General features: G+C 55.3%; 1 protein-coding gene across 1 annotated transcript in view; it reads left to right on the plus strand.

Annotated features, from left to right (window-relative positions):
* The window catches only part of SHANK3 (SH3 and multiple ankyrin repeat domains 3), a gene marked incomplete at both ends in the record, with an annotated part of 518,002 nt that overhangs the window by 331,502 nt on the left and 173,425 nt on the right, over nucleotides 1–13,075 (plus strand). The window contains one exon of the mRNA XM_081330688.1: nucleotides 1,391–1,726. Within this exon, the coding sequence (XP_081186814.1) occupies nucleotides 1,391–1,726 (336 nt within the window). The remainder of the gene's footprint in view (nucleotides 1–1,390; nucleotides 1,727–13,075) is intronic.

A 13,075-nucleotide genomic window follows, 5' to 3' on the forward strand; every position in this document is an offset into this window, starting at 1 on the left:
AGTCCTTCGAGAGAAGGGCGGTATACGAATTAAATTAAATAAATAAATAAATAAATAAATAAAATAAGTAAGCTACCGTTGTGCTGAGCTACAAACCATGGCTTAGACGGAGGGGTCCTCGGTGCTCTCCAAGCTTGGCTGTTTTCCTGCAATGTTTCATGTCCCAAACTAGGCAGCACTAGAGGTAACAGTGCTGATGATGCTACCTAATTTGGGTCACGAGGCGCCTGCAAGAGAAACGCCAAGCTCAGAGGGCGCCAGGGACCCCCCCCCGTGTCAGATGTTCTCCTTTCTTAGAAGCCGGGATGGCTGGGTGGGTGGCCATGCCAAGCCCAAGGGGGACAAAGCTTGGCCTGGCGGAGATGGTCACAATATTAGAGGGGGGGGGGTCAGAGGGTTTTCCATGAGCTCCTGGGTGGGTGGGTGGGTAGGGAACCCACCAGGCTGTAAATCTAACCAAGAAGCCAACATGCAACATTACTCATACAACAAAGGTAGTTGGGTGTAAAAAAAAAGCTGGCTTGTTCTTTCTCGGTGAGCCTGAATAGCTTGCAAAAGGAGACCCCGACCCATCCCTCTGAGCAATAAAAGGGCCCTGGAGTTGGAGATGTCAGAACCGAGGAGGGTGGGTGGTGTGGATGCCCTGGGCGATGGCACAGGAATATAGAATAATACGGTTGGACGGGACCTTGGAGGTCTTCTAGTCCAACGCCAAGGCTGCCCAAGGGCCCAGTTAAGCCCTCAGCATATGCTCAGGTGAAAGAGGTCCTCACTGCAATGAGGGGGGGGAGGGGAAAGTGGTGTGGGAGCTCTTGCCGTTGGTTAAGGAAAGAGAGTCCCAGAAGCGGCTGGGGGAACCTAAGGCACCTAAGCAGGACTCTTCATGGCCCTGGGAGGAGGGGCCGTAGAGGGTCTTTGGGGCAGGAGAAAGGGAAAGAGTTGGGACCCAGACCAGTTTTTCCCTTTGGAGGGGGGGGGGTTGGGACTTCTGAAAAGTTTTGGGGGGTGTTTTGAGGTCATTGACCAGTATTAAATATCTCTCTCTCTCTCTCTCTCTCCCTCCCTCCCTCCCTCCGTCTCCAACCCCCCCCCTTTCTCTCCAATCTCTGGGCTCGGAATGGACCCCCCCCCGTAACCCTGCGCTCCCTGCCCCCCACCCCACCCCCGCTCTCTCCGCTGGCCCCTCTGCAGCCCCCTCCCGCCGGCAGGTCCCCCGGGCCCGATGCGCGCCCGCTAGCCGCCCTGCCCCTGGCCCGCGCTCCCCCCCCCGGCCCGTTCTCACGCGCGCGCACAGACCCGCGTCCCCGGCGCCCGGAGCATGCCTCGCAGCCCAGCCAGCGGCAGACATGAGTCTCCGGAGCAGCAGCGGCGGCGGAGGCAGCGGCAGCAGCAGCAGGACGAGGAGGAGGAGGAGGACGAGGAGGAAGAGGAGGAGGAGGAAGAGGAGGAGGAGGAGGAAGAAGAGCAGTCTCCGCATCGCGGCCAGCAGCAGCAGCAGCCGCCGCCGCCGCCCGGCGTGGCGAACGGCGAGCCCGGGGCGAGCGCGGCAGGAGGCAGCCTCGGCGAGGAGACCCTGGATGCCCCCCTCACGCCGCCCGCCGCCGCCCCCGCCGGCCCCGGCCCTTCCTCCTGCCAGGCGCCGGCCTCTCCCCCGCCAGGGCGGATGGACCAGCCCGCGCCCCAGGCCCTGCTCGTGCGCATCGGCGTCCCCGACCTCCAGCAAACGGTGAGTCGGGCGGGCGCCCCGGAAGAGCGGCTGGGCGCGGGTCCCCTGCCCGGGGGAGGGAGGGAGGGAGGGAGGGGGCGACCGGCCGCAGCCCCCCCCCGCTCGGCTGCCCGTGGAATGGCCGCTGGCTAAACTTTTACGCAATTGCAGTCCTGGGGTGGGGGAGGGGGCGCAGCAGCCCCCCCCCCGGGATTCCCGCCTCCCTCCCTCAATTCTGCAGAGGCTGGGATGGTCCTGAAGGCGGGCGGAGGATGCCCCTCCCGCCCCCAGAGTTGGGAAGCATGTGGGGGGGGGAGAGAGAGCATCTTGGAACAGCTGCCCTAGCCACAAATTGTGGGGGGGGGCTTATCCCCGGGTAAAAGACCTTGCTGCTTGCTGGGGGTTTTGGCAGCCACGGGCAGGCTAGAGCAGCCGAGGTGGGAGGGGAGAGCCCGGCAGGCTGAAGCGGGGCGGGGTGGGTGCCTAAGGGCCCCCGGGGGTCTTTCCCGAAAGGAGGGGGCAGGCTGTTTCTTGAAGCTGGAGAGGAGTCTGAGAAGGGGCAGCTGCACCCGCTCGACCCAGGCTCCCGCGAAACTGGACACGCTGGCCAAGAGCGATGGGTTTTGTGATCTGGAATGGCCTAGAATTTGGAGCGAGGTTCTGTAATTCCAGTTATAAGGTCTGCAGGTTATATCGGGGGCCACGGGGGTCCCTTGGCCTTTTGGAGGTCTGGAAGACGCCCCTGCTGTGGGGGGTCTGGGGAGGGCTTTCATCGCTCTGGCTTCCTTCGCGCCTGGGGGAGTCCCATCTCGGTGGGGCTGGCCATCTATGGGGGTAGCAGAGCTCCGGGGGAATGGGGGGGTCAACTTCGGGGCAGGGAGGGTTCGAGATACAGTCTCTTCTGAAGTTGGAGCCCCAGTTCTGTGGGGCCAAGGCTGTTCACAGGCTGTGTGTGTGCGTGCGTGAGCTTGCCACCAGCCCAGCAAATGCTCTGGGCTGGAATGCAGAGACCCTTAGAAGGCCCGGGAACCAGCGCTGGAGGAGAGACTTGCTCGATGGGACGGGAAGAGTAAAATCTTGAAGCCCCCAGGCTGGGTGGGGGCCCAATCGCCTGGGCTCCCTCCCGGTTTTGCTCTGGGAGGAGAGTGCTGCCTTCAGGCCTCCTGGGGGCTGCGCGAGGGTCTCATTCCAGGACAGGAGCAACCTTGCAGCCCCTCCTTCTTCCCAGCCTCCCGGTGCGGGCAGTAGGCAGAGCGCAGAGCCCAGCCGGGGGTCCCTCCGGCCCACCTCTCTCCCCTGCCTTTCCCCAGCTCACTCATCAGCTGCCTGGGCTGAGAAGCTGAACGTCAGAGGAGAAAACCCAGAGGGGTGGGCAACGTGGCCGGGGTCTGCAGGGCTGGGGGCCGCCGCTTCCCAGCTGCTCCACCTGGATGGGGGAATTGTGGGGATGCAGGCAGGAATTCCACCCTGCCCCCCCCAGTCCCTGGACCTCTGCGGTCGGTCGGTTGGTCGTGATGAGGCCTTTTCGTTTGTTCGTGGGAGGTTTGGCAAAGTCTCAGCATGCTGATTTTTGCCACGGGGAAAACTCCCGGCTGGGCCCGCCAGGCGGTTGAATGAACGTTTTGGCTCGGTCACCGTTGGGGGGGGAAAGGGGGGGGAGTTGGACGGAGGCCGCTTCTCACTGATTTCCCATCCCGGTGCAGAGCTTTTGAAGAAGAAACGAGAGGGGAATGAGAGGTCAAAGTACCCTCCCCAGGGAAGTTTGGGGGGGTCCTGGGTTTCCACTGCTTTGCCCAAAGGAAACCCTGCAAGGTAGGCCAGCGTCCCCTCTGGCAGCGCTTGGGTGACCTCCTTGGGCTCTGCCCCCAAACCCACTTTCCGAGGGGCTCCGGGCCGGGGCAGCCGATTGCGGGACACGAGGGCCGCTTGGGGAGATGGGCTGAGCATCTGAACAGGGTGGGGGTCCTCTCCCCCGAGCTGAGGGGCTCAACCCTCCTGCCGATTCCCATGGGGACCAGACGGGGGGGGCTGCTTGCATTGAGTGGCTCCGCAGCCCGGGAGGGGAGAAGGAGGCCTGCAAACCCCAAAGGGAGGGGGAGGGAGGGAGGGTCTGGACCTGACTGGGGAGGGGGCTGGAGGACCCCAGGATTGGATTGCAGGGCTCCCCCCCTGTCTGCTCAGGGCACGGATGGGAAGCCGCCCATCCCCCACCCGGGGCTCCACCCTTAGACCGCTCCCCGTCTTTAGAAAGTTCTTCTAGCAGCCAGCTGGGCCCGGGGGGGGGTCTTCTTCTGGGGCATTCCCAGGCGCCCCGCCTGGCCCAGGAGCAGCGGAGGGGAGCTCTGGGCCTCCTTCTGGGTGTCGTCCCTGCAGGCGAGGGCCCGCCAGTCCCGCTCCGTCTCCTCTGAAGGCCCAGGAGGCCCGCTCCTCCCGCTCTCTTCCTGGGACCCTTCCAGGACCCCCGGGGGTGCTTCTGAGGCGGGGGGGGAGAGGGGGGAATTTGGGAGAGAAGAGAGCCTCCCTATGGGGCTGCCCATCCTTCCTCCCTCATTCTTTCCTTCTTCCTCCCTCCTCCCTCCCTCCCTCCCTTCCTCATTCTTTCCTTCTCTCCCTTCCCTCCCTCCCTCCCTTCCTTCCTCCCTCATTCTCTCCTTCCTCCCTCCTCCCTCCCTCCTTTCTTCCACATTCTTTCCTTCTTCCTCCCTCCCTCCCTCCCTTCCTCATTCTTTCCTTCTCTCCCTTCCCTCCCTCCCTCCCTCATTCTTTCCTTCTTCCTTCCCTCCCCCCTCCATCTCCTTCAGCAACCTGCCCAGTGCAATCTTTGAGCGAGGGAGGGGAAATGCAGTGGTAAGGGGGGCTGCTGGGTGTTTCTCTAGCAACCCCCCTGGCTGGAGCCAGACCGCGAGGCTTCACAAGGAAGGGCACCTGGCAGGGTGGAGACGGTTGCACTCCTGCGTGTCTCAGGCGCTGGGTGGAAGGAGCCCTTCCGGGTCAGGGGGCAGCCCCGTCTCCCCTCCGGACCTTCTCAGGCTGAGAGGTTTCCAGGCATCTCAGCTGAGAGCAGCTCAGTTTTACATCCGAGCAGGGAGGTAGCCAGGTCTACGGGCTAGGTGCACAGCTGACGTAAACCATGATTGTTGTGGCTTACTCACTGCTTTACAGTGGGCTGAGTACACAGGAACTGCAAGGAAGCAGGTTCAAACCAGTCATCTGGAGGAGCTTCCGGTCTGTATGAGCTGTCAGCCGCCCCACGAGGTCACGTGTTCTCCTTCCCTGGCGTCTCCTAACAGAGGCTGGTCATCCAGGGGTGGACTAGAGGACCTCTAAGGTCCATTCCAACGCCAGGGTTTGGGGAACGCAGTGTGACGAAGCAGAGAAACGCGTGTAGCTCTGAGGGTGTGGGCCCTTGGGGGAACCCACCCTTCGGCGCACGGCTTTGCATTGGCCACCGAGGCCTCTGCCTTCTCCCCCCCCGTGGTCGGGCAGGAAGCCTCCCTGGGTGGCAGGGGAGGCAGTGGGCCCGATCCACCAGAGCAAGCAAGAGCAGAGCAGCACGATCAGTTCAAAGGCTGCCCCACTGAGGCTCAGATGGGCTACCACAAAAACTGCAGAGGGACATTGGGGGGAGGATCGGAGCATGCAAGAGGCTGGGTTACTCTTTGGGGGACCCCGGGGTGGGGGGTCATGGTCTTCTGGCTCACCTGGAAGGCTGGGCTGTAACTGGCTTTTTCCTTCCTTCCTTCCTTCCTTCCTTCCTTCCTTCCTTCCTTCCTTCCTTCCTTCCTTCCTTTCCCTTTCCTTGGGGGCACGGGGTCTTCTGCAAGCTCAGAATTCTTCTGCAAGTGGTGATGGGCATTTTGCATTCCTTTTGGTTTCGCTCTGCGCGGCTCACGGGACCCATCTCACCAGAGCGCAAAGGAGCACCGGATGACGTTCTCTTCCCCTGCCCTTCCGTCCCTTTAATCGCGCTCTCTCTCCTGGGCGGCATAGAAGCAGGTTAAGACAATTACAAATTTAAATCAGAGGACCCTTCCTTCCAGAAGCTGGCTGTCAGCACAGCCGAGCCCCCAGAGTTAGAGGCAGGCCACCTGATGTGGGTGGGTGGGGGAGGAGGCGCAGGTAGGGCCCTTTCCTTTGAGTCTGTTTGTGGTTCCTTTAGAACCATTAAACTGCCCCTGTTGGATGTCGGTCTGATTGGTCCTTCTTGGACTAAGCTCAGCAGAGCGTTCCTCCCTAGTCTCGAAGCCTTAAGAGAGGAGAGGGTCTTGGGGGTGGGGGCAGGACTCAGGGTAATGGCAGATGTTGCCATGGGAGGGAGCGGAGTCCTATTATTTATTCATCCATTTATCTATTCATTTGTGCTGAAAATTTGTAACCCTGGGCAATCAACAAACAATGCATAAAGCTCAATTCGTGAAAACCAACATAAAGCCATGCAAAATACAGCCAAGAGGAATTGCAATACTGTCACCTGAAAAGACTCAGAAATGTGTGGGGCTCCCCAAACAGCCTAACCCCACGGAAGACGCAGGTCTTTCACGGCCAGCAGGGTGGGGGGTCCTGCAGTTCTCCGGAGGGGGAGGGGCGCGTTCTGCAGACCGGGAGAAGTGGCATCTCCCAGATCCTGCAGAATGGCATTCGTTCACAGATACAGCCTGGCGCATCGCCCTCCACTCTGCTGGATCTCTGGGGTGGGCAGAAACCGTTGGGTGAAAACAGCCTGCAGGTTTCTGGCGCTGTGCCACTTGGACTTCAAAGGGGACAAGCGCCTTGAATTCCATCTGGAAGCCTAGTGAGATCCGTGGTTAACTGTCTATGGAGATTCTCCACCATCCAGGTCACAGTTGTCCCAAAGGTGCGTTTCCAAAACGCAGCTTGACTTTCTTGGGTATTTTTTCCTTGAAAACGTTTCGCTTCTGATCTAGGAAGCTTCTTCAGAACAGAAGTCCAGTTGCCTTTTGGAAAAAGCACCTTTGGGATAAGATACATGGTGCTACACAAGTAATACCACTTGACAAGGCCTTGGTAAGGCCACACTTGGAATGCTGCATCCTGTTTTAGCCACCACGATGTAAAAAAGAAGTTGAGACTCTAGAAAGGGTACAGAGAAGAGCAACAAAGATGATCAGGGGACTGGAGGCTAAAACATACAAGGAACAGTTTCTGGAATTGGTTATGTCTAGTTTAATGAAGAGAAGAACGAGGGGGGACATGATAGCAGTCTTCCAGTATCTCAGGGGCTGCCCCAAAGAAGAGGCAATCAAGCTTTTCTCCAAAGCACCCGAAGGCAGGACAAGAAGCAACGGATGGAAACCAATCAAGGAGAGAAGCAACTTGGAACTAAGGAGAAACTTTCTGACAGTGAGAACAATTAACCAGTGGAACATCTTGCCTCCAGAAGTTATGGGTGCTCCATCACTGGAAGTTTTTAAGAAGAGACTGGACAGCCATTTGTCTGAAATGGTATTGGGTTTCCTGCCTGAGCAGGGGGTTAGACTAGAAGACCTCCAAGGTCACTTCCAATTCTATGATGATGATGATGATGATGATGATGATGATGATGATGATGCTTTTATTCATGAAACATGAAACTCAGTCAACTGAACACTCAAACTGACTGGCACCAATGGCTGACACGGGCTGCTGCCAGCATCCTAGGTATCAACCGGGTATCTCCTTAAAATGTAAGATGTTCCGAGTAGCGCAGTTTTTTTGTAGCTTTGCTGGAGTTACTGCGGGAAGCTGCAATTTCTTGATGTGTTTTGCAAAGTTTTTGGACATAGTTCCCAGTGCCCGATGACAATGGGTATCCCTGTTACGCGTTTCATCCATAATCGCGCAGTTTCGATGGTCAGGTCGCGGTATTTCGTAATTTTTCCCAGTTCTTTTTCTTCGACTCTGGCATCTCCCGGTACAGTGATATCAATTAGCTGGACGCTTCGGTTCTCTACGACTGTGATATCTGGCGTGTTGTGTTCCAAATGGCGATCTGTCTGTATTCGGAAGTCCCACAAGATCTTCACATCATCATCATCATCATCATCATCATCATCATCATCATCATCATCATCATCATCATCATCATTATTATTATTCCTCTGGTATGCCTAAAATCCCCTAGGTTGCCACATTCTGGACAGCTGAGTCCCAAACACTCTTCAAGGGCAGACCCATCTAGAGCCCTTTGCGAACATCAAACCGTTCAAAGCGTGAGCAGAGCCTCCCTGCCGCACCCAGAAACGGGGAGCAGAGGCCTCAGCTGCTTCTCCCGCTACCTGCTTCTCCACCAACCGCCACGCCATGTTTGGGCTCGGAGAGGAGGCTTCTCCAGGCCCCGCTTGAGGGACCAGCGGAAAAACCCGACACCTGGTCTTGCGTAGTGATCCACGTGGTTGCACCCAGTCTGCTTCCTGGCCCCAAATCCCTTCTGAAAATGAAATACTTGTTTGGGCACCTCGATAAATCCACCACCCAGGCGGACTGCGCGACTTCTCAGTTGTTGGTGAAGACTAGGAACAAAATAAACACAGCAGGCCGTGACGGGGAAGGGAAAGAGAAAGGCAAAGAAATCCTCCCAGTGGGGGGGATGAGGAACCAAAGTCTCCATCACAGCAGCCTTCCAATCTCTCAGGGGCTGCCCCAAAGAAGGGGGGGGGGCAACTTATTCTCCAAAGCACCAGAGGGCAGGAAAAGAAACGAAGAATGGGAGCCAACCAAGGAGAGAAGCAACCTGGAACTAAGGAGGAATTTCCTGACTGTTAGAACAATTAACCAGTGGAACTCCTTCCCTCCAGAGGTTGTGGGCGCTTCGTCACTGGAAGCTTTTAAGAAGAGATTGCACAGCCGTTTGTCTGAAATGGGAGAGGGTTCCCTGCCTCAGCAGGGGGTTGGACTAGATGACCTCCAAGGTCCCTCCCAACTCTGTTATTCTGTTATTCATCTTCCAGAGGGTTGCTGGGCAGGGACTGGATTCTAGCCGTTTTTGCTATGGGCCATCCCAGCCTCTCACCAGATCTATCCTCCGCAGGTCAGTAACAGCAGAGCCAGGCCTCTGAAGGAGTTCAGAGGAGAGCAGGAAACCTGCTCCAGGGTCTAGAAAGGCCCGTTCCCATGGAGAGGCAGCGAAAACCCATCAAGCCGCTTCTCTTGACAATAAACAAATTTCCAGCGAGCAACAGCTGGCAAGTTTCCCTCAGCTTGCAGAAGGCCACGGGGAGGGGGCTTTGCTGCCCTCCCCAAACGCAAGGCATCTGTCAGAGAGGGACAGGATTTTGATTGCAAGGCTGGGACTGCCATCTTGACTTGTTGACACACACACACGCGCGCGCGGATGCAGGCATCTCAGCATGCATGCATGCGTGTTTGCACAGTGCCGGCTCCAAAGCACACAAAGTACTGAATCCGCCAGGGAAATATGCAGCAGCTGCATCGGCGGCCTTTGGGAAGCAGAACTGCCGTATTTTTAACCAGCCTGGCATTTCGTGGCATCGCATTAGATGCAAGCCCAGCCCATCGGATGAGCTTATGGTCGACCCGTTGCCTGGGGGTGCCAACAAGGGAAGCCCCAAAGCATGCTAGCTTTCAAGCCTCCCATTTTTCCGGAGTGTAGCGATGCCCAGCGTGGACAGCCGTTTGTCCAGAATGGCACAGGGTCGCCTGCTTGAGCAAGGGGTTGGATTAGAAGACCTCCAGGGTCCCTCCCAACGTGGTTATTCTGTTAACTATGGAACAACTGGTTCAGTTTTGAAAGTGCTGCCTAAAATCCCCCATCCTTTCCTCGTGGGATGCTGGCCATCATCTAGTCCAGGGGTAGGCAACCATGGCTCTTTGATGACTCGTGGACTTCAGCTGTGCTGGCTCAGGAATTCTGGGAGTTGAAGTCCACGAGTCATCAAAGAGCCACGGTTGCCTACCCCTGCTCTAGTCTATGACCTTACTTGACCCCTTCCTTTCACCAGGAGAACTGGGAGCTGTGTGCAGTGATCTTGGCAGTGAGATCTGTAAGGCAGAGTCTTGGGGTCTATTTTTGGATGGTGCGATGAATGAACCTTTATTGTCAAAGTGCAACCCTGTACACGTTGAGATTGGCTTCCCTTCGTGCCCCCCCACACAACTCACAGTGACACAAACCCTCCATCTTATTACACCATGTGAGCTAATTGCACAACACACCGGCCTCGCAAGTCAATCATACATAAACTTTATAAAATTATTTCCCGTCCAAGAGCCTAACAGCCCACGGATAAAAGCTGTTCTTCAGCCTGTTGGTACGGCTGGCTATACTCCTGTATCTCTTACCTGATGGTAGGAGAGTAAAGAGGTACCGACCAGGGTGTGAGTCGTCCCTGAGAATGGTGAGAAAAGGAGAGAAGAATTGGGGGAGGGAGGTTAAAGTGCCCTCTGGAAACAAGGCTAGTACTTCCAACATCACCTCCTGGTGTCATGGTTCCGATAGGTGAAACCCATCCAAAGAACTTCGAGGCATTGTTTTCCTTAAAGAACATTTTATTCGGGAAACAAAGTATCAGCACTACATAGTTGAACCCAAAAACTAAATTCCCTTCCCCCAGATACAAAGTAACAAAGTACAATTCCCACCCCCAGTAAGCTGTCATAAAATACGTTCCCCAATTAGCTTCAAGCACGGGCTTTCTCCCCAGCTCTCCAACCCGCCAAAATTTTATCAGCTCGTCCTTGACTTCCCACAGCAGCGTTATTATTATGGCTAGCTGAGCTTAGGTCCCAACCCGCCTCCCCCCCCCCCCGACACACTGCACCTGATTTCTAAATGCCAGAAAAAGCATGTTAAAGGAATAGCGAAAAGGGCTGCATTTTCATCAGTTGTCAGAGCAGGAACTTCCAGTGTTAGCAGCGTTGACACTTGGTCCTCTTTCTGGGAGGAGTCGAAGTCCACAAGTCTTAAAGTTGCTGAGGTTGGACACCCTGCATTAGAGCCCCTGGACTACAGACATGGCTGCCTCCCACCCAGAAGCCCTTTGAAGATAGGTAGACTTCAACTCCCAGAATTCTGCAGCCGGCTTTGCTGGCTGGGGAATTCTGGGAGTTGAAGTCCATCCACCTTCGAAGGGCCAAGGTTGAGATACATGGTATAAATAATGACTTCTTCTGGCTCCCACTGCAGCTCATGTCTGAGATGGTATAGGTTCTCCTGCTTGAGCGGGGGGCTGGACTAGAAGACCTCCAGGATCCCTTCCAGGTCTGTTCTGTTCCGTTCCGTTCCATTCTGTTCTATTCCATTCTATGCTATGCTATGCTATTCCATTCCATTCCATTCCATATTTTCTATTCTATTCTATTCGTTCCCCGCCACCTTCTCAACAACCTCCCCCCCCCCCCCGGCAAATAATTCTTCAGAAGACCACCGGGGGTCTTGACCTCTCCACTGCTTGCAGCCTCTTCTCTTCTGTCCAGGTGCAGCTGCCCAAACGAGATTCAGCTGCCAACTTGGCTGGCAGAACCACCAAGGCCTGGCACCAAGCTCTCTAAATCAGGGAGCAAATGGATGACATGGTGGAACTGATTAGCCGCCATCTGTTCCAAGATGCCCATCGCAGGCAGCCTGCTGAGAAAGGGGATTCCTTTCTGGACAGAGTCTCCTTCTCAGAGCCAGGTTGTGTGTTGGGGAGAGGGATGGGTGACCCGGAAGGTCAGAGACTTTGCAGCAGTGGAAGGTTGACATCCTCTTCCTTGAGGAACGGAGGAGCGAGATTTTTTTGGCAGTTGTAGCTTTCTCCATCACAACAGGCTTCCACGGAAGTCAGCCTGGACCAGAATTAGTTGTCAGTTGGAGTTAGTATCCATTTCCCCTCTGGTTTGAACTTTTTACTGCAGAGTCGAGAAACAGCGAGGGAGAAATCCGGGGGTTCCTGCCCATAAAACCAGGCGGTGGCCTGCTCCAAGTCTCACTGCTCTCTCCCGGGAAGGAGGTCCCTGATGGGGCCTGTCTTGTGGAACAGCCTCTGTCCTGAGTTAGGCACGACTGCAAAACTGCTGGCCTTTCAAAAGGTCCTGGATAATCTGCCAGGGTGTCAATGAAGCCCCCACACGGATGCAGAGATCTCTGCCAGGTGGCTAATGAGCTCTCAAATGTGCTTTTTCAAAAGGCAACTGGGTTTTATTTTTTCCTTGAAGACATTTCACTTCTCGCCCAAGAAGTTGCTTCAGTTCTGAAGAACTGAAAAGCCACCTTTGGGTCAACCATGACCTGGATGACTGAGAATCTCCATAGTTATTTGGGGGGGGGTTGTTGTTTTTTTTAAAGGGCTCAGCTCCTTTTTTTCCTCCCCTCCCTGTAATGGATGGTGACTTTGCTCCTGTGTTTAATCTTTGTTCGCTGCCAGAATGCCTTGGTAAATGGCCAGTCATGTAAATATGTAAAGAAATAAATCAGAGATCAGAAGCGGATGGAAGAGAGATGCTGACAGGGCTGTTCTGGGCTCTGGCAGATGCCAGAACGATCAGGACCATGGACAGGTCCAGACCAGGAATTCCAGGCTGGGCTGGCTCTGGGAAGGGCGCTGACCAGGACCCCGGGCGTCACTCAGTTATCCCCCTCCATCCCCCCCCAGGCCTGATTTTGGGGTTTTAGGGGCCCTAAGCTTTCTTAAAGGTCTTGCGTTGATGAGGAACTTTGCAGGAATTGAGGTTTCAGAGGATGGCAGAATTGCTCTATCTCAGCCAGGAAGAACTAAAGATGGGATAGAATAGAATAGAATAGAATAGAGTAGAGTAGAGTAGAGTAGAGTAGAGTAGAGTAGAGTAGAGTAGAGTAGAGTAGAGTAGTTTTGTCTCTGGTTAGGAAACCCAGAGTTAACCAGGGTTATTCACAATCTGTCCCGGAGTTAACACAGCTTCTTATTTTCTCCCTTCTGCTTCCAAGCCCGCACCTATTTCTGTCTCTGGCAGATTCAAACATTCAAAGGGGCCAAAATTTGAATAACCCCTAGATGGCAGCAGAATGTAACAAGAAGCTGCCTCTTCACTGCCCTCTGGTGGCCATCCATATGTCTGTGTAGCTAGATCAGCTAAAGCTTTATAAGCAACACATCCAAACCTGGTCAATTTCTATCCTGGTGGTTTGGGATGAGGGGCTAGGAGGGGGTTAGTATATTACACAACTTGAGAAAATGAGATAACTCAATAAAGAAGGCTGTTGCAAAGATACATACGATCTATATTCATCTTATATATGTCCCCACCTTCCCTTCCCTTTGGGGAGTTAAGCAGCATCATACAAAGCACAGAAAAGGAATAAAAACAGTCAGCTGAAGATATTAGGGACCTGAGATCAGAGAAAACCTGAGGAAACAGAGCTAAATCGAGGACTAAATCAAGTTTGCACCAACCCCG

The sequence above is a fragment of the Vipera berus genome (assembly GCF_964194415.1).
Source record: "Vipera berus genome assembly, chromosome: 6".
Lineage (NCBI taxonomy): Eukaryota > Metazoa > Chordata > Lepidosauria > Squamata > Viperidae > Vipera > Vipera berus.